This window comes from Carassius gibelio, chromosome A24 (assembly GCF_023724105.1).
Source record: "Carassius gibelio isolate Cgi1373 ecotype wild population from Czech Republic chromosome A24, carGib1.2-hapl.c, whole genome shotgun sequence".
NCBI classification, from domain to species: domain Eukaryota; kingdom Metazoa; phylum Chordata; class Actinopteri; order Cypriniformes; family Cyprinidae; genus Carassius; species Carassius gibelio.
Window position 1 is genome coordinate 5,289,012 of NC_068394.1, and position 22,706 is coordinate 5,311,717.

Below are 22,706 nucleotides of genomic sequence, written 5' to 3' on the forward strand. Positions count from 1 at the left end.
TCACAGGCTTAGCCTGATGTAACCAGTGAGATGTTACTCCAAAGGTGCTGGCTATATTTAGGGTCACTGAAAGGTCATGTCACCTCAGATGCATAACCTTATCAGACGCATAAGGTCTGTTCTGTGGCCAACATCGTGTGACACTCCAGTGAGGAGTCAGTCGGATGTTGCTGGTAATTAAACTTTCAATAGCTAATTTTAAATTATGGCACCTTGTCTTAACATTACAGACTAATGCATGAAGTGCTTGTCATGTACTATCACTGGAAAAAAAATCCCAATAAGAGGCTTCCTGTGTCAAGATAAGTCTTTTGTTGTTGTTGTTGTTGCTGTTTTTAAAGGCTTTAAGGATTTTAATTAAATTTAATTAAATCTATCTATCTATCTATCTATCTATCTATCTATCTATCTATCTATCTATCTATCTATCTATCTATCTATCTATCTATCTATGTCATGTTAGATCAGTAGGTCAGATTTTGATGCAAACGTTGTTGTGAAACTGTGAAACGTGCAAATCCCCCACTAGCCTGTATCAATTGCAGCAGATTGTTCACATGTTGTTCGTTGTTGTCATATGGCAGCCTGTGCTCTTGGGGATCCAGAGGTAACCTCTCCTGTGTTTAAAGGCCATCTAAAAAAACCCCGCCAACATGTTCCGTGGCAAACAGACCCGGGTGCTTCTCCTGAATGACATGGAGAGACTGGAGCGCACTCTATTTCGCCTGGAGCAAGGTATGTCTTATTGTTACAATTCCTTTTTTATAATAATTTGTCCATTGCAAATGCCCTGTGATCATTATCCATGCCATCATGATGTTTATTTTATTCTTTGATATATTTATTGCATCATTTTTAATGCTGGTGTTAATGGGTAATTTATTATTCCCCACTTATTTATCTTACTTTATTACCTTCTGCAACTCAACTATTTGGACCCCTGAAAAAGCTTTGGATAGATTTATGTGTTACTCATGGTGCTTGAGCACCAAATATCACATTCAAAAAGCTGTCTGCTATATATAGCAGAGGAATGTGCTGGTGTTCTATGCCATTTTCTGTGGTGCTTAGGTCTTGCAGATAATGTAAATATAGTTTACAAAGGTCAGTTTGTTGCTCCACATGGAATAGAATACAGTACCAGCATACTGCTTACCTTAAACTCTTTTAACCATTAACACTTTTGTTTTTCAAATTTTACCCCAAAACAATATATGCTTAAAAAAACCATATGGTTTTTATAACCAGTGTCTTTAAAAAAGAAATAAATATAATATTTAATTAAAATATAAAAAAGAAAATTTTAGATTTTCATGTTTTATATTATTTATTCTAAAACCTAAATTACACAGTACATGAAAAGAACATTTTAAAACCTTTTTATAAAAAAAAAAGGACTACAACATACATTATTGAACACAATAATTTATGATGCATGTAACTTATAAATGCAGTATTTAAGTGAAAGTTTCAGTTTTACAGGGTTATTGGTTGTGCAATGCTTCCTGGAGTTTTCTCATGTGGCTCGCATAAAATTTACTCAGGCTTTGAGCTTCAGTTCCGCCTGGGCCCGACCCTGCAGGGTAAGAGTGTGCATGTCCACACCAACTACCCAGCACCGGGCAAGAGGTTCGTCAGCTCCAGCTTCCGTCAGCTGGAGTGGGTGAACCCCAGCGGCAGAGAGGATGATTCAGACAAATACTGCAAACTGGACCTGGAGATAGCAGGCTCTTATCAGTATTACTTTGGGTGTGGGTGAGTGAGTTGTATTAATGCATTTACTTCTTGGAATTAGTTTCTAGTTGCCTTTAGAGAAGAATAGTGCTTCCCTATTCTGTAAGCAGGAATGATGAAAGAACCGGAGGTGGCTACATTATTGTGGATCCAGTGTTGCGTATTGGCCATGAGAGGAAAATCCTGCCTCTCGATTGTATTACAGTTCAGACTTACCTTGCTAAGTGTTTGGGCCCTCTTGATGAATGGCTGGACAGACTCAGAGTGGCTAAGGAAACTGGTATGAATCACTATCTGTTGAAACTCATATATGACAAACATATACTAATGTTTATAAAATTGGGTATTTACTCTCTATTGTCTGTGACTATGCGGGTAATAGAGTTCAATGCATAGAAAAAAAAAACATTTCACATAAAACTTGTCTCTGGGTTATTGCTGCTTTTCATAGTCACGTAAATACAAGTATTAGCAATGTTTTTCAGCAGTCCGAACAAGCATCTTTTCATTTAATTAAGATTGAAAGTGAAATGAATATTAATTTCACCTTACAGCTGCAAACACATTTTATTTATCATTAGTGGTGTTGACTAAGACAAACTTTTACTATTGCCCATAGTACTTGAACAAATTACTAACTCGAAGTATTAAAAGTTGGTATGTAACTCGTCCTGCACTATTTGTGCTATATGGATGAATGAATCATGAAGCCTGTTGGTGAAAGTTGTTGAAACACCAGATGGCGAAACACCAACTATCCAACAAGCTATTTTTGGACAAATGTTACCATGTAAGGTACAAAAAGCTCCATTCATCTAAAATAAATGACTTTTTTTTTTAATGTTCAGGTTACAATATGATCCACTTCACGCCTCTGCAGAAACTAGGTGCATCACGATCATGCTACTCCATAGCTGATCAGCTGGAGCTGAACCCTGATTTCTCCACTCCTGGCAAGAACTACACTTGGATGGATGTGGGCAACCTGATGGAGAAACTTAAGAAAGAGTGGAGCATGCTTTGCATCACAGATGTGGTGTACAACCACACAGGTATGTTTCTGCTGCATCTTTAGCATTTAGTGAATAGCACTAGCACAGTGCTTCCCAACCCTGTCCTGGAGGACCCCCTGCCCTGCACCTTTTGTATGTCTCCCTTATCTAACACACCTGACTGGCACTCATCAGCTCTTTAATAAAGACTGCAAGAACTAAATTGAGTGTGTCTGATTAGGAAAGACATACATAATATGCAGGACAGGGGATCCTCAAGGACAGGTTTGGGAAACACTAGCAGAAACTTTTAACACTGCATTGTGTTTCTAGTGTCTGGAAGTTTCTGGGTTCAGCTATTAATCGTATTGGAATGGCAATGTCACCTCTGAAGATGACACAGCAGACCAAGAAAGAAAGGGTTAGGCTATTTATATATAAATTGCAGCTATCAGAGTGCAGATGGAAGCTGGTCACATCTGTGGCTCAATGGTTGAGATTTTTGACCTTTCAGTTGCTCTGCAGGAAGATTAACCTTGGCTGACTTGTTTTTTGTGCCATTCTAATGTTTCATGTTGCCATCTGCTGCATGTATGCCATGGGTACAAATCTGACCCTTATGAACACTGTAAAGGTTAATAGAATGTCAAACTGAAAACCTTTGTTTTCTCAATTTTGGTTAGTATGTAAAAGTGATTCAGCAGGGTTAAGAAGTTGTTCAACGGGGCCCCAAAATGTTTGCATTTTAGGATTTATTTTACTTTTGCTTTTGGTATGTTCACTGTATATGGTGAGGTAAGATTTCAGCATGCTGTAACAGGGCCGCGGGAAGTAATTTTGAACAGGGGGTGCTGTGAATTATTATTTTTTTTTTTGACAAAAAACCTATGAGCCTATAGGCCTATTTAAAATACATTTTAAATATAAATACATTGAGATTTACTACTTTATTGTCATATACACTTCAGTGCACAGCCAGCCAGGGTCTGAAACGTACAGACATCAGTTCTCAGAAATAATAGTTTAATAATCGAAAGAAAACGAAATAATTACTTTCATTACAATTTCAGATAGCCTATACATACATGCAACATATTTAGATACAACAAATAATATTACAACAAAATATAATATTAATCAAACTCCACAATAACACTAAAACAATGCAATCGATTTGGTCAGCTGGCTTGAGTCACTGCACGTTTATGTCACGTTTGTCACACGCAACTCTATTAACTCCAAAATCTTTTTTATGCACACCACAAGGAAATAATCACTGACTATTTAAACAATTTGTTTATTGAACAGTTCTCCACATCCATTACGCAAAGAACACATGCACAGTATAAAGCTTTCTGTCTCCATCTCCAACCTTTTTACACAAACCACAATGAAATAATCTCTGACTATTTAAACGTTATTTAACAGTTCTCCTCAACCATTACGCAAATAACACACGAACGAAATAATACTCTCCATCTCCATCCCCACCACCTTACAAAAATACTATAGTGTACTACTTACAATTGCTTAGCTAGTCAAAGCTGATCCCACAAAAATAAATGTCACAAGCGCGGCAGCACCATACTCTTACCTGAGCTACATGCAGGCGGGGTGCCCTGGTTACAGGTGTCCAAATGTAGAGGTGCGCTGTATTATATAAAGATGGATGTATTCTACATGGAACGAGTGGGAAACCTCGTTACTCGCGACCAAACCTGCCTGCCTGCCTGACGTTGACAACGTAACTTCCGAACCTGTGTTGATTAGGCCTCAAAATCTTAAATTAAAATCCAAAATATACGTAATAGCCTACGTGTTTCAAAATCATTTTCTAAAATATTCATAAGGAATTTATAAATTGTGCAAAATATTTTAATAGGCCTACATTTTTTTTTTATCTCCCTCTCTTCACTAGGGGGTGCTGCAGCACCCCCAGCACCCCCACTTCCCGCGGCCATGTGCTGTAACCATGAGACATTGGCATTTACAGATGACCTTATTTAACCCACTGAGATTCACAGTCAGAAATGAAATTGCAACAGTTGTGTAAAGCAATTAAATGATACCAGCCATTAAAAAATATGAGTTAATATTAAATAAGCCTGCAGCTTACAATCTGAAATGCGTTATAGCAACCATTTTGGCAGGAAAAAAAAAATTACAATTTGAGTCTCATGCTAAACATGCTAAAGTCCCACAGCACGATGGCTTCCTACTGGCATCATTGCAGGCTTATTCATATCAAATTCAGCAATATTCCTGTCTGACATGTTTTTTCATAATTAGATTGTTCAGATATATATGTTTAGTAACAGAAAAAAGGGCAATATCCCCCAAAATATAAATATGTGTAAATAGGAGACATTTTTTGTTTCTAGATGTTTGGTGGTCAGTTTTCTTTTTGTTTTTATTATTATTCACACAACAGAGCCCATTCAGTAAACGATATATAAATTATTGCACTTTCCCCTCTTAAATAGCCTAATGAAACTTTAAAGGAACATACTGAAGTGAACTGAAAAGGGAAGGCTATTTACGTATGGTTTATGCCAATATAATACCATGCATCAGTTACTTTTTTTAATAATGTTATCCCAAAACAAAATGCATATTTTTTTTTATAACAAACACAGAAGTGACTAAAATTGCAATTCATCGAATGGCCGCTAGATGCTGGCTCCAAAAGGTAGTCAGTCCCATAGACTCCCCATGGTAAAATGCCCAGCTTTACAGCAGAGAAAAATGTTTACAGCCTGGTACAAAAAGTTGTTTTGGTACGAAAACAGCCACATGGAGGGATACAAAAAGGAAATATATATTTTTAAACTCATTTGTTTAAATTACATCAATCTATAAAGTTCTGTATAAGTAAGGGCGTGGACATTTGAGTGACAGGTTAATAGATTGCTGCTGCTGTGACCATTGTTAAGCTAGGTGGACGGGATTTCAGCAACCAGCTCCTGCTTCTTTGCCCATTTTCGATAATCCAGGAGTGACGCGCTGCCAAGATGGCAACAGCTGGCTCCGCCCATTTTATGCTTTAAAATGGCTCTTCAGAAACCTACGAGTGATGTCACGGACACTACGTCCATGTTTTTATACAGTCTATGGTTTTATCACAGGAAGTGTTTTCTGCTCTTTAATCTTTTAAATACAGCCTTCATCGTTTGTGGAACAGAACGGCCTTGATTCTGTTAATGTGGAATCAGACCAGTTCTTTAAACAAAATACTGAAGTTTATCACACTTAATGAGCCATTTAGAAATTGATTTTACTGTTTTATTATGTACAAACGTACCAGACCTTATCAGACACTTGCATACAATTAATTTCCAGCCAGTTAACTATGTTGTCATTTCACCTTTTAATTTCCTTAATATGTGCACACTGTTGATCTAGTCTATGTAATATAATCCCATACTAACAGGTATACCTAACAGGTTGTACTTCCATATGTTTGGGTTTCGAAAACAAAGTACTCCTTTTGGCTGAAATAAAATGGATAAATGGTCTTGAATGATGACGATGATGTAATAATATCTATGTTCCCTTGGTTAGCTGCCAACAGTAAGTGGATCCGACTCCATCCAGAGTGTGGCTATAACCTGGTAAACTCTCCTTATCTGAAGCCAGCCTGGCTGCTGGACAGAGCCCTGTGGCATTTCGGCTGTGCCGTAGCAGATGGAAAATACAGCGACAGCGGCCTTCCACCTCTTATTGAAAATGACAAACACATAACTGTAAGTCTTGAGGGTGTCACAGGTTTTTTTTTTACATTCCAAAGATACTTTAAAGTTTGTGGTGACCAATAAATTGGCTTGATGTTTCAGATCCTTCAAGGGCTTCTATGGACAGAAGTTTTCTCCCAACTGAAACTATGGGAGTTTTTACAGGTGAATGTTGAGAAAGCCGTAGAGCAGTTTAGGAAGGTTCTTCAGGCTGGTGAGTGTTTCAAGTCTGCTAGAATTTTTTTGGATGCTCATCACTTTTGTAGGGTCTGAGCTAAGTTGGGTGTATTTGCCATCTGTAGGTAACAGACCTGCGGGGCCTGAGCTGGAGGGAAAGCCCAAACTGAAAGTCACCCAGAATTCACAGTACAGACGCTTCAGCAACGCTGTAGACATGCAGCTGGCCCTGGAGATGTTTGGTAGACACACGTGAGTTCACTTCCTGTTTAACTTCTGTTTTATGATTAATGTTTTTTGTGAGCATGTCATCTAAATTTAATTTTTCTTATAATTATGTCTGTAATGCTCTTTGTAAACCAAAACATTTTATTTTACGTGTGTTTATCAAAACAACAGTAACGGTCCCAAATCCATCCAAGAGTGCTGTGACTGGTTTAAGATGAGTCTAGAAGAACTAAATGTGGAATGCTATAAGGAAATGCATAGCCATCACGAGAAGGTTGGTTTCTATGTGCAAGATTCACAGATGATCTGTCTATTTAGCTGTGATGTCAGTCTGATTACTTTATATCTTTCTTCCTTGAAGGCTATAAACTGCATAGTGGGAACGGTTTGTTATGAAAGACTCGTCGCCAACGGCCCTCAGCTTGGACCTGTCACCAAGACAAACCCTTTGGTGACTAGGTAAAAATTATGTAGTCTTGCGGAGTTACACAGGCATTATAAAGTTTGGGCTGATTTCTGGCAAAGAACTGCCCAGTTAGACAGGAAGAGATCTTAAAGCAGCTAGCTACAGCTTGTTTTGTATTTACATCATGTAAAAAATTAAATATGAAATCAGCTGACAGGCCATCCAAGATTTAGATGAGTTTATTTATTTTAAAGAACAGATCTTATTATATAATTTGTCTACCATTGAATCCTCATTCTGATGCAGAGGATCAATTTGTGAGCAAGTGATTTAATGCTACATTTCTCCAGATCTGTTCTGATGAAGAAACATCTACATCTTGGATGATTTTTGAGTGAAATATTCCCTAAAGTACCTCAAACATAACCTTTTTTATTCCACAAATAAATCTAAATTAATACATCTAAATGATAAATCACAATTTTCCTCTGAAGTGGTCATTGTAACCGCCTGGTAGCTGATCGGAATGGCAGAATTACAGTTCAGCCTTGTTTTGATGATTCAGATATTTTGCCTTCCCATTTGAGGACATGACCATGGAGCAGGAAAACCAGCTGATGCAGAATCCAAATGATGCTTGTCATCTGCTCGCCCATAATGGATGGGTCATGGGAGATGACCCACTTAGAAACTTTGCAGAGCCAGGTGAGTCAAAACAAATGTCTATTTTGGTTTCTGCTGAACAGTAATGAAAATACCAGCATGCTCGTGCAGACTTTTTGATGCTGTTTTGGTGCTGGTCTAGAAACTGCAAAAACGTGTTTCTGATGTAATCGATTTATCTGTCTGTTAGGATGTAATGTTTACCTCAGAAGAGAGCTTGTTTGCTGGGGTGACAGTGTGAAACTTCGCTATGGCGACAAACCAGAGGACTGTCCGTACTTATGGGCTCATATGAAGAAGTACACAGAGATCACAGCCAAACATTTCTCCGGTGTGCGTCTGGATAACTGCCACTCTACACCCCTTCATGTAGCTGAGGTACATGCTCTGATTTCTACTTTATTTTTGATCTGCATGCATATTTCATGATATATTTTTACAAATGACATATGCGACAGGCAGACTGAGAATGTTCTGAAACTCAGAATGTTCAGCAATGTCATAGTCAATTTATAAAGTGACTTTTAATGTGAAAAGTGGGTGGTTTCATTCCTTCTGAGGTTGTACTGCAGGTATTTGACATGTACTGTTGGAAGTGACAACTTGTATGTTGTGTCTATAGGCCATGTTAGCTGCAGCCAGAGTGGTCAGGCCCAATCTTTATGTGATAGCCGAACTCTTTACAGGAAGTGAACAGCTTGACAATTTGTTTGTTAATCGGCTGGGAATAACCAGTCTCGTCAGAGGTACTGCAGACTGCAAGAGACACATATTTGCCCTTGACACTAAATTTGCTTTTTGTGTTTTTTTTTTCTTTCCCGCCTTTGTTTTCTCAAAAAAAATCATACCTTTTATGGCAACATTAACTCTTTCTCTTCATCATCTACTTTGACCTCATGCATTTAATGTGCACATTAATGACACATTTCATTACTAACAAACCTGCTTAATGTCCTAATGCAATAATGGCTGATTATGTAATCTGAGCATGTTCCTATTCTTTGTCGTACGCTTCACACCATCATCTGTCTGTCTTGCTTAATTTGCTTTCATTCTATCGATCTATCTATCGTTCTGTCATCCTGTCTATCATTCTATCTGTCTAACCCTGCTGCTGTGTGGTCTGCAGTATATGTTGGCTGTTGCACGTCAACACAGGCCTGATCTGTATGTGGTGGCTGAGCTCTTCACTGGCAGCGAGGAGCTGGACAATATCTTTATGACTAAGCTTGGCATTACCTCTCTTATCCGAGGTAAGACGCAAAGAGATTGGGAAATGCATTTGCAGTGACACACAGAAATAAGGAGCATGTTGTGTGATGTTCATATACAGTACTGCATGCTGTTTATTATGACTTATGATAAATTGTTTTGAATTGTTGTTTAAAATGAGCTAAAAACTCAGCAGATGCTATTTGATAGAATTTTAGTTGTCTTTCACACAGAATATTCTTCAATTTGAGATGTTAGATTTGGGTGGATTTTTCAATTACTTATTCTTTCGTCGCTCGGGTTGATTTTTTCTTAACTAACAGATTTATTTTCAATCATTATTTTTCTGATTTGTTTTGTTTTTACCTATTATGTTTAGATTTTGCTGTTCTACCCTTGACCAATACAATGCGCATGAATCATTAAAACAGACATTTTGAAAACTATGATAATCTCAGCAAAATATAAATAAAACAATATTTTATATTAGTTTTTATACAAATGTAAGTGTCCTTCAGTTGTGGTGTCATTTACATCACAACCAACACTTGCTATTAATCAAGTAAAAAAAAAAAAAAAATAGTGTGCATTTTTATTGTGCATCATTTTGAAAAAAAAATGTAATTTTGTCAAATAATTCAGAAAGTGTGAAAATATTATTTGAACAACTAGCAATGGGGCTGTGGTTGCAATGTGCACACACACACAGTTAGACAAATTAAATATACTAGTGAGAGTATGAAAAGTTCACATAATTAAAAATATCCCATACTGCAACATCAACTCTGTCATGTAAAATTTGGCCATTTTGTGTAAGATCTAATTTCCTGAGAAGATCTGTTCTGTCATCATCAGAGGCCATGAGTGCCGGGGACAGCCATGAGGAAGGTCGGCTCGTTTATCGTTTTGGAGGGGAACCTGTAGGTTCATTCGTACAGCCGAACCTCAGGCCTTTAATGCCGTCAGTTGCTCATGCCGTATTTTTGGATGTTACCCATGACAACGAATGCCCCATTCAGGTCAGTGAAAGTAACAGAAATACAAAGTATTTCAAACTTATCCTGTAAACTGTTTTTATTTTGTGCTTTATATGTTGAGGCATTTTATTACTTGTTTTAATGTGTATTCTATTCTATGTAATATATATATATATATATATATATATATATATATATATATATATATATTTTTTTTTTTTTTTTTATTAAAATCTGTTTTTTTTGTAGGTTCGTTCAGTGTATGATGCTTTACCAAGTTCTGCTATCGTCTCTATGGCTTGCTGTGCCTCAGGCAGCACTAGAGGATATGATGAGCTCGTACCTCACCAGGTAAAAATCTCTGCAGTTATTTTGCTGTCTGAAAACCTAAGGCCTTGCTACCAATCAGTCAGTGATTAAACGTATGTCATATTAGTGCAAAGGTGCCTTCTAAGACAACTCTGGTTGCAAGGCTTCCAATTAGTGCAGCACAATTAATCAAATTTGTAATCGCGATTTTAGATGCCACAATTACGTAATTGTTCAAAGATGCAATTAATCGTTCTCCAAATATTGTTATACTGCGTGCTTAATGTTTTTATCCATTTTTATCTTAAGGGTTATTCCATTGTTTTCATTTTAATATAAGCATGCATATTTTTACTTTTTTATTTAAAGTAGAAACCAATCCAATAGATAATGATATCGGAGGCTAAAGGCAAAAAAAAAAAAATCAGCTTGTTAAATTTCATATAAAAATGTGGCATGCAGTTGCTTTAAACAATAGCATAAACATCATTCAATGTAAATTGCGATAATCGTAGTTAATCACAATTAAAATTTCAAGGTTATAATTGACAATTGATTTTTTTTTTTTTTTCATAATCATGCAGCCCTGCTTCCAAGTCGCCATGATGTCATATCCAATATTCCAAAACACATTCAAGGAATTTTATGATGACAAAGAATATATTTAATCATTGCAGTGTATATTATAAGTCATAATCAGATGGAAACATCTTAATAGACAGGATGTTGCACAAACTTTTTTGTTGACTTTCTTCGAAGTGATCACTTTTCTGCTTTTTGATCATACCCGACCATAAAAGAGTTTGGGGTCATTTTAATAATTAATACTTTTATTCAGCAAAGATGCATTCAGTTAATCAAGACTTTATGTCCCTTTAAACTTTTAAACCAATTCATCTAAGAATTCTGGAAAAATGATTACAGTTTCCACAAAAATATTAAGCAGCATAACTGTTTTCCACAATGAAAATAACAAGTAATGTTTCCTGAGCACTAAATCAGCAGAATTATTTTTGAAGGATCATGTGACACTAAAGACTAAAGAAGTAATGCTGCTGAATATTCGGCTTTGACATCACAGGAATAAATTAAATTTTATTATGTATTATGTATTAAAAAATAAATAAATAAACTTAGTGATATTTCACAATATTGCAGTTTTTAATGTTTTATTTTTGATCAAGTAATTGCAGCCTAAATGAGCATACAATAAAAGACTTTTGAAAATTTGACTGACCCAAAACTTTTGAATGGCAGCTAAAGTTAAGATTTCTCCTCCGTGATTTTTATGAACGATTAAAAAAAGGTTTACGTCAGTTCCAATATGGAACAATAATCTTTTGTTCTGTTACAATCAGCACCTTGATTGTAAAACTCCCTCTACAATTCATTTCTGTTCTTCTCACTCTCAGGCTTTGTATCTGGGTCAGTATTCATAAATAAACAAAAGCCTTTCTGTTATTATTTTTTCCCCTTGTTTTCACATCTAAATGTTTCCCAGAGGGTTCTAATATAGAAAATGCTATCGGTTAGCATTCCCATTCATCTCAAATGCAACACTCAAATGCACAACCTATATTCTACCATCTTTGGTTTATAGTTTCTAAAAGAAATTTTGAGCCAGTCATCTGAACCATAAATGCTTTGTGACTGATCACTCCATATTAAAACATTAAAAACATTGCTAAAGCGATGTGTCTTAAGAAGTTTCTTAAAGGGTTAGATCAGCCAAAGCCAATCTGATCTCATACATCATTCCGCGGAACTGCTTCATTTACAACTGTGAGTGCAAACTAGATTAAACTGATTATTACGTTTTCAATATGGATATTTTTCTTACAAAAATGCAATGATCCACTACAGTTGGCCTTTGTTCCCCCCGAAGCCGTGTGAGGCACTTTTTCAATGGTTGTGCTTTATATTAAACTTATCATAGACCAGTGCAGTGCAACACCTGTTAAGTTGCATCAAACGTCTTGAAAGATCAAAGACAATTGTTTAAATAACTCCAACCGAATTCTTCTGAAAGAAGAAAGTCATACACACCTAGGATGACTTCAGGTCGAGTAAATTATTGCTTAATTTTCATTTTTGCCTGAACTAACCTTTTAAAACAATCCAACGAAGCAGCATTCCTAAATGCAGGTTGTCAGTTCCACTTAAGTGCATTGTACGAATAGCCCCCCCCCCCCCCCCCCCCAATGGTGTTCTATTTTAGAATTCCTTGCCACAAAAAGGCAAATAGGTTGCAAACGTGGATGCAAAAATGCGTTTTGCCCACATAGTGGTGTTGGTACATTGTCTACCAACATAAACTGACTACAAAAGCTAACTATCTTTTACTTCAGATTTCAGTAGTAAAGGAAGAGCGTCTGTACTCTAAGTGGAATCCTGATGCACTGCCCTCTTCTGTTGGGGAGGTGAACCTCCGGACTGGAATAATGGCAGGAAAACTTGCCCTCAACAAACTCCACCAAGATCTGGCAGAGAAGGGCTTTACACAGGTCAGGATCCTGTTTACTCATAACCGATATTAATATATATATATATATTATGAGACCCAACCTCTAACAGCAGAAGGAAACTTTGATACTCATAATCAAGTTATGTATTAACTTCTGATTAAACTCACTAGTCACTTTGCCTGACAGTTTTATTCCCTTGGATTAAATTTAGATTAAAGAAATGGTTCAAACTTAACATCTGAGACATTCTGTTGGAAATATTTGCAACTTGTCCCTCATATCAAAGTTGTTTATAGAGAGATGAACTTAGAATGGAAAGTCTTCTTAATATAAGAAATGTGAAAGCGTTTTTTTAGAGCACTTACAGTGGCCCAAATGTTGAACTTTTAAGAGTCACTCAAAAAAAAGTATCTGTTTATTATTTATCTAATTCATCTCTTCAAATGTAACTTTTTTATTTTCAAGATAATACACTTTTTGTGTATAAACCTTCTGTTTACATTTTTTTTTACCAAAAATGTATGAATAAATGAAATAAATTTGAATACATGAATTTGCACCTACAAACAAATGACCTTTTATCGGGAGAAACGTCACGTTTATGAGCTATTTTAGCATTTCTACAACAAAGCATTCAGATTTTTTTAGTTCATTCTGAACAGCATATCTAGTTATTTTAAAAAGTGTACGTAATTAAATTAAATATCACTGAGTTTTACGATCTACTGTAATCCAAAGACATTCACACAAAATCCTTTTTTCAAACCTCTGGATATAATTTCAGTATTCAGTATTCAGATATGTGCTAATCGTGCATGTCACAGGTTTATGTGGATCAGCTGGATGAAGACACAGTGGCTATGACCAGGCATTGTCCCAGCACACATCAGTCTGTTGTGACTGTGTCTCGTACAGCCTTTAAAAACCCAGAAACACACCAATACAGAGAGCATCTAGCTCCCATGTACATCCCAGGTACAAATGCAAATGCTTTTAGTGCTGAATGCCCTTTGCTTTCCAGTTATTTTTATTGAAATAATTTATGCATGGCACATCATGTAGTTTGACATTTCATTTTCACTTCAGATGTCACTGAAGTATGATTTCACATGAATCAGTGGTACTTATAAACCAGCATTTTTTTTTATCTGCTATCTCATTGTTTAGGTAAAATCGAGGAGGTGATTTTAGAAGCGCATACAGTGGAGAGAAAAGCTGAGTCATACGTGAAAGATGAGAGTTTTATTAACGGCATGCCGAATTTCATGGTTGAGATCCGTGAACACATCCAGGTAACGTGACACTATAGCAGCTGCCCTGGGACATGAAGGGGGGAGGGCTTATTGCTGTCATCTGACAGAGAACAGACTAACAAACAGAGAATCTGTTGTGTGGGTATTGTGGGTTTTTCTTGGCATGCTCTTTGTTTTTGTATACTTTTTTTTTATTGGGAGTTAGTGTAAGTGTATAGTTTCTTGACTACTGCACTTGTGTGCAAAGCGTGTCCTTTCTGATCTAGGCCTGAGTACATGTGTTTTTTTCAGTTAAAGGACAGTGAAATTGTAAAACAGGGAGATGCCACCACAGAGGGCCGCAGTGAGTTTGTTGAGAAGATTTTTTTGGAAAAGCTCAGACCCGGTAGTGTAATTGCATTCAGGTAATCAAACACACACAAAAATGTAATTAATCCTGTTTATTGCAGTCTTATATAATAGGTTTCAATGTAACTGTTTGTGTCAGTTTTTTAATCAGTCATGACTTAAAGTTTAAAAAGATATATTTTAAATGGTTATAGTTTTTTAAAGTAAATAATTATGAATCAATCCTTTTGAGAAACACACCCAAAACTATTTTGGAACTTTTCTTGCCCTTTCTTGGAATTTCTTCCATTGAACACACACAAACATATTATTAAGAAACTCCAGAAACAACAAGAGCACTAATCATAAAACATTTTTATGGTGATTTTCCACTGCCTGGTACGGCTTGGATGTGAAAGGAAGAGGAACATCTGTACTTCCTCATCAGACCACAACATTGTGGTCATTATTTTGTTGTTTAAAAGAAGGTGCACTGGTTAGAAACTGTTGCATTCATTCATGTTCATTCAAGTTGTGTTTAGTCTTCTCTAGCTGTGCTGATTTAATCTATAGTGTCATGTTGCAAGTCACTATGCATGTAGAGATGATTCTTTCCAGTAAATTAGTGATGAGCAGGGTTTAAAGTCACATTTTGGTTATGGTACGGCTCACTTGGAGGTGGTACTGAAAAGAGTACCAGGTACTGTACATAGTGAGCACAATTATAGTACGCCTTTGTCTTTTTGTAGCTTGAAAGTTGGGGAAGAGTTTTTTGTGTGTTCCATGGAAAAATAACAGCATTTATTAGTTTAAAACCACATGAGCACATGAGTTTTTGGGTGAACTGTTCCTTTAAATGAACACTAATTAATTAATGTCAACATGTAACCTAATTCACAGGGTGAGTCTCGATCCAAACTCTCAGAAAATGGTTGGCTACTTGCGAAGTCAACTCTCACAGTTTAACCGGCTGTATAAACCTGGCAGTCTGACTGACAACAATGTCCCTGGCATCCTGAAAATAGCTCTAGACTTGTGAGTCATTTTTACCTTAATCATTTTCAAATACAATTCAGTTATTCATTTGTTCAGAATGGGAAATATCAATGAAAGTTATTCATTTGCTTCTCATTTGTTTAGAAAGCCAAATATGTGCTGTTTAAAGGGGGGGGGGGTGAAATGCTATTTCATGCATACTGAGTTTTTACACTGTTAAAGAGTTGGATTCCCATGCTAAACATGGACAAAATTTCAAAAATTAAGTTGTACGTTTGAAGGAGTATTTCTGTACTAAAAATACTCCTTCCGGTTTGTCACAAGTTTCGGAAAGTTTTTTTCGAGTATGGCTCTGTGTGACGTTAGATGGAGTGGAATTTCCTTATATGGGTCCTGAGGGCACTTCTGCCGGAAGAGCGCGCGCTCCCGTAGAGCAGAGCACTGAGAGCACAACAGACTTCACTGATCAGAGCGAGAGCGTCGGGAAATGTCACAAAAGGAGTGTGTTTTTGGTTGCCAGGGCAAGACAACCCTGCACAGATTACCAAAAGAGAAACAGCATTAAGGGACCAGTGGATGGAGTTTATTTTTAGTTTATTTGTTTGTTCCCTGCATTTCGAAGATGCTTGTTTTACAAACAAGGCCCAGTTTGACGCCGGATTTGCTCATCATTTATTTCTTAAGGATAATGCAGTCCCAACGAAAAAGGGTCACGATCGTGTGTTGGAACCGCATGCGGTGAGTAAAACTGCTTCAAATATCTCTGTGTTGTTAACTTAGCTATCGGCGCGTAAGCACATCAAGTAAACAACATGCGATGTTGTCATCAAACTGCACTTTCCACATGTACAGCTTAAAAAAAAAAAAAAAAAAAAAGACGACAAAGTGGAACTTTGCTAAGCAAATATATAGAGTTTCAATACATACCACATAGAGACGTCGTTGCTGATGCTGCTCTTGTTAAATTTCAGCCTCTGGATCATAAATATACGCTGAATCTGACTGTTAGCCATGGTTTGTTTTGGTTGTTTTTGTCCTCACGGTAATGTCACAGCTTCCAAACGCTCTCAACCCAAAAGCTTACTCGCTAGTGATTCTTTAGCTCCGCCCACACGTCACGCCTCCAGCCGGTCGTGTTTTTCCGGGAAAAATTGGTACAGACTATCTTTCTCTTATGAATATAATAAAACTAAAGACTTTTTGGAGTTATGAAGGATGCAGTACTACTCTATAGGTACTCAAGATTAACAGGATATTGAGTGAAAACGAGCATTTCACCCCCTTTAACAGTTAATTGTGATACATAATGATATGCATCTGTTCACTGGCTTTCAGTTCAGTTCTCTTACTAAGGTCTGTTGTTATAAATTATGTGTCAGTTTAATGTCCAAACTGACTCTGGCTGAGATGAACGTGTTGTTATTCTGCTGTGATGCGGAGGAGAAGGAAGATGGTGGCGGCTGCTACAATATACCATCCTGGATGCCACTGAAGTATGGAGGCCTGCAAGGTACCCAAAAAATACACATGTAACAGGATTGGTTTCAGGTCACTGTAGTTATGTGACTGTGTAAACCTCATTCTTTCATTTCTAACAGGGTTTGTGTCAGTTTTGTCTGAAATTCGGCCCAAGAATGACCTTGGACATCCATTCTGTGATAATCTCAGACAAGGTGATTGGATGATCGATTACTTGAGCTCTCGCCTGATGAATAAAGGTGGAGCTCTGCGGGAGGTACGAAAGGAAATTTTTTTTTTTTTTTTAGAAATGTTTGGGAAAATAAATTAAGAATAAAATTGGTCCTTTTTTAATCACTGAGATTACCTTAGCAATAATATGATATTATAAAATGTAAAACTGTTTTGATGTGGCATACTAAATACATTTTCTACATTTTTCATAGGTTGGAAAGTGGTTCAGTGCTGTTTTTACATACCTTAAACATATTCCACGCTATTTGGTGCCATGTTATTTTGATGCAATTATTGTCGGGGCGTATGCCACAGCTGTTGATGCTGTTTTCAACCAAATGTCCAGGTTAGTGTTTTGTTTAAATGTAATTTAATTTAAGAGTATTTGTTGTGTATGTGGGGTGTAAATTGTAAATGTGTGTAATGGGGTTCCAGCTTTGTTCAGAATGGATCGACCCTGGTTAAGCAGCTGGCCCTGGGGTCAGTTCAGATGTGTGGGGTGGGTCGCATCCCTGCCCTGCCGCCCCTCTCCCCTGAACTGGAGGATGTCCCGGTCCGACTCAACAGGTTGACCAAACAAGAGGAGCAGTGTTGCGTTTCTCTTGCTGCAGGTTGGATTCATACACAGTTCCAGCATGTAAATTATTTAACTGAAAAGACTGTTTATATTTATTTAATGCTTTGAATTAATAAAATAGAACCACATGTTTGATACTAGACAGGGCCCCAGGTGTATATTGTTTAAAAGTGTTGCTGTGCCTATAAAATTATGCTTATACAACTATAGTGACATGCTTTCTAATGCTTAAGTTGCAGTGTCATTAAAATAATTATTATTGATGTACCAATCCATACACTTCTACATATCACATACCTTTTAATGTTGGACTTGTTTTATAATAAAATATTATCAACTATGCAGGTCTGCCACATTTCTCCACTGGAATCTTCCGCTGTTGGGGGCGAGACACTTTCATAGCACTGCGTGGCCTCATGCTTTTAACAGGGAGGTACCTGGAGGCCAGGTGAGCATCTAATTTAAGAATGCATACCAATGACTCTGATGTCACCCTCTAATCTGATGTTGCTTCTGACAGAAATATGATCTTGGCCTTTGCTGGCACAATGCGCCATGGTCTGATCCCTAATTTGCTGGGTCAGGGTGTCGCAGCCCGTTATAACTGCCGTGATGCAGTATGGTGGTGGCTTCAGTGTATCCAGGACTACTGTAATATCGTGCCCAACGGTACAGATGTTCTTATGTGCCCTGTGTCACGTATTTATCCCACTGATGACTCTGAGGCACAGCCCCTGGGGACAGTGGTAAGAAGAATGGAAACAATCTCTGACAGCTTATGATACTTAGTGGTGTCCTGCCCTTCTTAGTAATGTCCTGTTCTTCTTAGTAATGTCCTGCCCTACTTTTTACTTAATTTACCAAACTTCCATTAACATCCAACATTTGTGAAAAATATTGATAATGGAATATTTTTAAAAAAATGTATATTCTACAAAAACTCACCTTTCATACAGCTTTGTAACTTTAATTTACATAAATGTCTTGTATAAACAAACAACGTTTTTACAAAAGTATTGTTTAAAAAATTAAGGTAGTCAAATTTATGTTGAGTATATAACACTTAATGTGCAAATCTCTACATATTTAATAAGATTATAAAGGACAGACACACACACACACACACACACACACACACACATATATATATATATATATATATATATATATATATATATATATATATATATATATGTGTGTATATATATATATATATATATTAGGGCTGGTAATTTAATGCGTTAATTAGATTAATTTATTATGGAGAAAAATAATGCGTTAAAATTATTAACGCATTTAATGCACTTGCCCCGCCCCAGACCTATCTAGATCATCTGCCATTTCATACAGTCGATTGATGACTAAATTGAGATTGTCTCATATTTACAACAGATAGTTAAGAAATATCACACGAGAATTAGGCTAAGTGCAATATCACACTAGTGCAAATGTGATACTCATCTTATACAACAGTTCAATAAGAATTTAATATTGTGTGAATTAGACACAATGTTGTCTGTTTTTGCTCAATTTTGACAACCAGAAGATAAAGACAAAGCAGAACTGTTCATCTCCAAGCAAACCAACGGTGGCATTTCATTTATCAATCCAGGTTTTGAACAAATTTGGTGAACCATTTGGCGTGTTGAACCATTGGCATAAGCGTTGGCTGGCTTTGAAGTGGCGCTGCACAGACCGACCGGTGTATGACATCAAAGTACCGCGAGAGCAATTCAAAAGCATAAGGAGTCGTTTGCTCTCTAAGCTCTTGCAGTACTTTGATGTATCACATCGGTCGTTCTGATGGTGATGATCCACTTCAAGTCGAACAAGCCTAATGCTTCAATGAACCATTCATAAATAACCATTTACTTCACTTCTGAATGAATCAGCCATTTGAACGAATCAAATGAATGAATAAATGACTTGATGACTTAATCATTAAGACATAAACCACCACCTACTGGCAGTTTTGGTTTATTATTGAGTATAATTTCATTAAAGAAATAATTTCATATTTTCATAGTAATAATATTAAAATTAAGAAAATAAATTATTGAAGTTATAGTTCAACCAACCAAAAATTTACTCTTATTATTTACTCACATGGTCCAAAAGAGTAGGCTATAGGTACCGGTAATCAATTTTATCAAACTAAATATTTCATGCTGAACCTGCTTTTTAATTCTGTTTGATGCTTTAAAAAAAAAAAGACTATACATTATTTTGGGATTATTTCTACAAATTTGATGTGTGATTCATTTGATTGACCACATAATGTAATTACTTAGGTTAAAAATTTTAATCGATTACCAGCCCTAATAAATAAATAAATATATATATATATATATATATATATATATATATATATATATATATATATATATACATATATTTATATGCACAAAATATTGTTTTTCTTTTTTTGATTTGGCATTGTTTAATTTTGACTAAAGGCTGTTGATATTATTGTTATGAATTATATTAGGTTCACGACCAGCCGTTATATGTGGTTATTCAAGAGGCTATGCAGCGTCATATGCAGGGAGTAGAGTTTAGAGAGAGAAATGCAGGTCCACAGATCGACCACAACATGCAAGATGAAGGTGAGTCATTTTCTAAAACAGTTTTTTCATGTCTGATCCGAACCATACCTTGCTTTTCCTATTGTCCTGTACCATAGGCTTTAACATGGAGGCCAAAGTAAATCCTGAGACAGGATTTGTTTATGGTGGAAATCGCTTCAACTGTGGGACATGGATGGATAAAATGGGAGAGAGCGACAAAGCTCATAATAGAGGTGTTCCAGCCACACCCAGGTACTTTAACCACCTCCTAACATACCTGTCATTCTAAACCCATATAATAATGCTCCACTATATTTAGCACAAAAGAATGCTTTCAGTGTGAAACACTGAGATGGAATAGCTTTGAGCAAGGATAAACCAGTCCTCCATACGTCAAGTGGATGATGGTGTTGTGTTTATGTGCAGGGATGGCTCTGCGGTGGAGATTGTGGGTCTCTGTAAGTCAGCGGTGCGCTGGCTGATGACGATGAATGAGAATGGATATTTCCCATACTCCTCTGTCACAATACACAGAGATGGTACATCCTCTTCAACACGTTCACACTCTCAATTAAACTGTCAATGCTTGTTTAATACAAAATAAGGTGCCAGTAATTTAACATTTTATTTTATTACAAAAAAAAGGTGCAAACGATTTTTATGCTAATATTTTATGCTAATGACAGCATGCTAATCATTTTATATTGTAAAGATATCATGACCATTACAGTGTCTTTTCTCCAGGAACTGAACAGTCGGTATCCTATAAAGAGTGGAATCAAAGGATCCAGGAGAATTTTGAAAGGTTTTTCTACGTGTCAGATGACCCTGCAGACCCAAATGAGCAACATCCAGAACTGGTTCACAAGAAATGCATTTACAAAGACAGCTACGGGGCCTCTAGCCCCTGGTGTGACTACCAGCTCAGGCCTAACTTCACCATCGCCATGGTGGTGGTGAGTCCAAGTGCTTATAAAAGATTCTTTTTGAGGGTTTTTTGGCTGATCTTTTATGCAATCCTTTCTTTTACCAGGCGCCAGAGTTGTTTACAGCGCAGAGAGCATGGAAGGCTTTAGAGATTGTAGAAAAGAAATTGCTCGGTCCTCTGGGAATGAAAACGCTGGATCCAGAGTGAGTAGAAAACAACACCTACTGTCTGCCTGTTGGTTAAGATGCTACTTGAGTTAAAAGTGTGCTCTTTTGGCTGGCTGACTGACTGGACATGGATCGATGAGTGCTTTTAGTCTAGAACAAGAATATTTGTGCAACGGTGAAGTCATTTGTATGTAGAAATCTCTGATGTTGGTGTGTCTGTATTTGTTTAACAGTGATCTAGTTTACTGTGGCATTTATGACAACTCCCTGGATAATGACAACTACAGCTGTGCAAAAGGATTCAACTATCACCAAGGACCTGTATGTTCTCAAACATTAAAGGGATAGTTTGCCCAAAAAAATGAAAATTCTCTCATCATTTACTCACCCTCACGTTGTTCCAAACCTGTATGAATTTCTTTCTTCTGCTGAATGCAAAGAATATATTTTGAAGAATGTGGGTAACCCAATGGTTTCTGGTCCCCATTGACTTCCATATTATATTTTTTTGCATATTCCAGAAGTGAACGGATTTGGAAGTAAATGACAATTTTCATTTTTGGGTAAACTATCCTTTCAAAAAGTATAAATTGTTTTGGATGTAAGAGATTTAATTTTTTTTAATTATGCACATTTCATCATTTATTTACAGGAATGGTTGTGGCTAGTTGGATACTTCTTACGAGCCAAGCTTTATTTTGCTAAGAAAATGGGCCAGGAGAAGTACAACGAGAGTGTCTACCTGATGAAGAATGTTCTGTCTAGACTTTATACTCATTTAGAAAGGTATTACAGAGCTCAGTCTAACACGAAAACAGTTTCATTTCTTTTAAAAGAGTGAAATGATTTGAATCTACAGAGTCATTTGCATATATATAACTTTTAATATCTATATGTTCTCTATTAATCTAGATCACCTTGGAAGGGTTTACCTGAGCTGACCAATGAAAATGGACAGTACTGCCCGTTCAGTTGTGAAACACAGGCTTGGTCCATCGCCACTGTTCTGGAAGCTCTGTATGATTTATGATAATGTCAAGGACAAGCTCTCATATTCTTCCTGCCACCTTCCTGAGAACTTCATAGGATATTGTTTTACATTGTTTCACAGCTTTGTGCAGACACAAATACTCTCTGAGATGTTTTAGTGTTTGGTAAAAATGGAAACACTTTATCTTTTGATTGTGCCAACTCACTTTTAAAGAGGTTTTTTGTCATGTAATGATGTGGATTGTTTGTTAAGGATCAGGTTTATGCCCATTTGTGATAATTAAAGTACATATCATGCTTCCTCAAGACAAAGAA

The 22,706-nt window shown here is 36.6% G+C and overlaps 1 protein-coding gene across 4 annotated transcripts; it reads left to right on the forward strand.

Annotated features, from left to right (window-relative positions):
* Window positions 1–86: 86 nt before the first annotated feature.
* LOC127946579 (glycogen debranching enzyme) lies at window positions 87–22,692 on the forward strand. Of its 4 annotated transcripts, none has more exons than XM_052543254.1 (34): window positions 87–173; window positions 585–735; window positions 1,545–1,755; window positions 1,845–2,014; window positions 2,583–2,786; window positions 6,288–6,469; window positions 6,560–6,671; window positions 6,760–6,886; window positions 7,034–7,136; window positions 7,224–7,321; window positions 7,834–7,973; window positions 8,122–8,309; window positions 8,554–8,677; window positions 9,999–10,162; window positions 10,370–10,471; window positions 12,778–12,933; window positions 13,719–13,869; window positions 14,062–14,186; window positions 14,439–14,551; window positions 15,375–15,509; window positions 16,850–16,980; window positions 17,069–17,205; window positions 17,375–17,508; window positions 17,598–17,773; window positions 18,085–18,187; window positions 18,260–18,485; window positions 20,228–20,345; window positions 20,423–20,558; window positions 20,733–20,845; window positions 21,051–21,262; window positions 21,340–21,437; window positions 21,635–21,722; window positions 22,054–22,187; window positions 22,314–22,692. In XM_052543254.1, the coding sequence occupies exons 2-34, from the start codon at window positions 654–656 to the stop codon at window positions 22,429–22,431; spliced, it is 4,611 nt and encodes a 1,536-aa protein (XP_052399214.1). In that variant the 5' UTR covers window positions 87–173; window positions 585–653; the 3' UTR covers window positions 22,432–22,692. The 4 variants fall into 4 exon arrangements, with proteins under 4 accessions (XP_052399214.1, XP_052399212.1, XP_052399213.1 ...); XM_052543252.1 differs by having other exon boundaries at window positions 135–173; window positions 1,842–2,014; XM_052543253.1 differs by lacking the exons at window positions 87–173; window positions 8,554–8,677 and adding an exon at window positions 9,061–9,184 and having other exon boundaries at window positions 569–735; window positions 1,842–2,014.
* The last annotated feature ends 14 nt before the right edge of the window (window positions 22,693–22,706 follow it).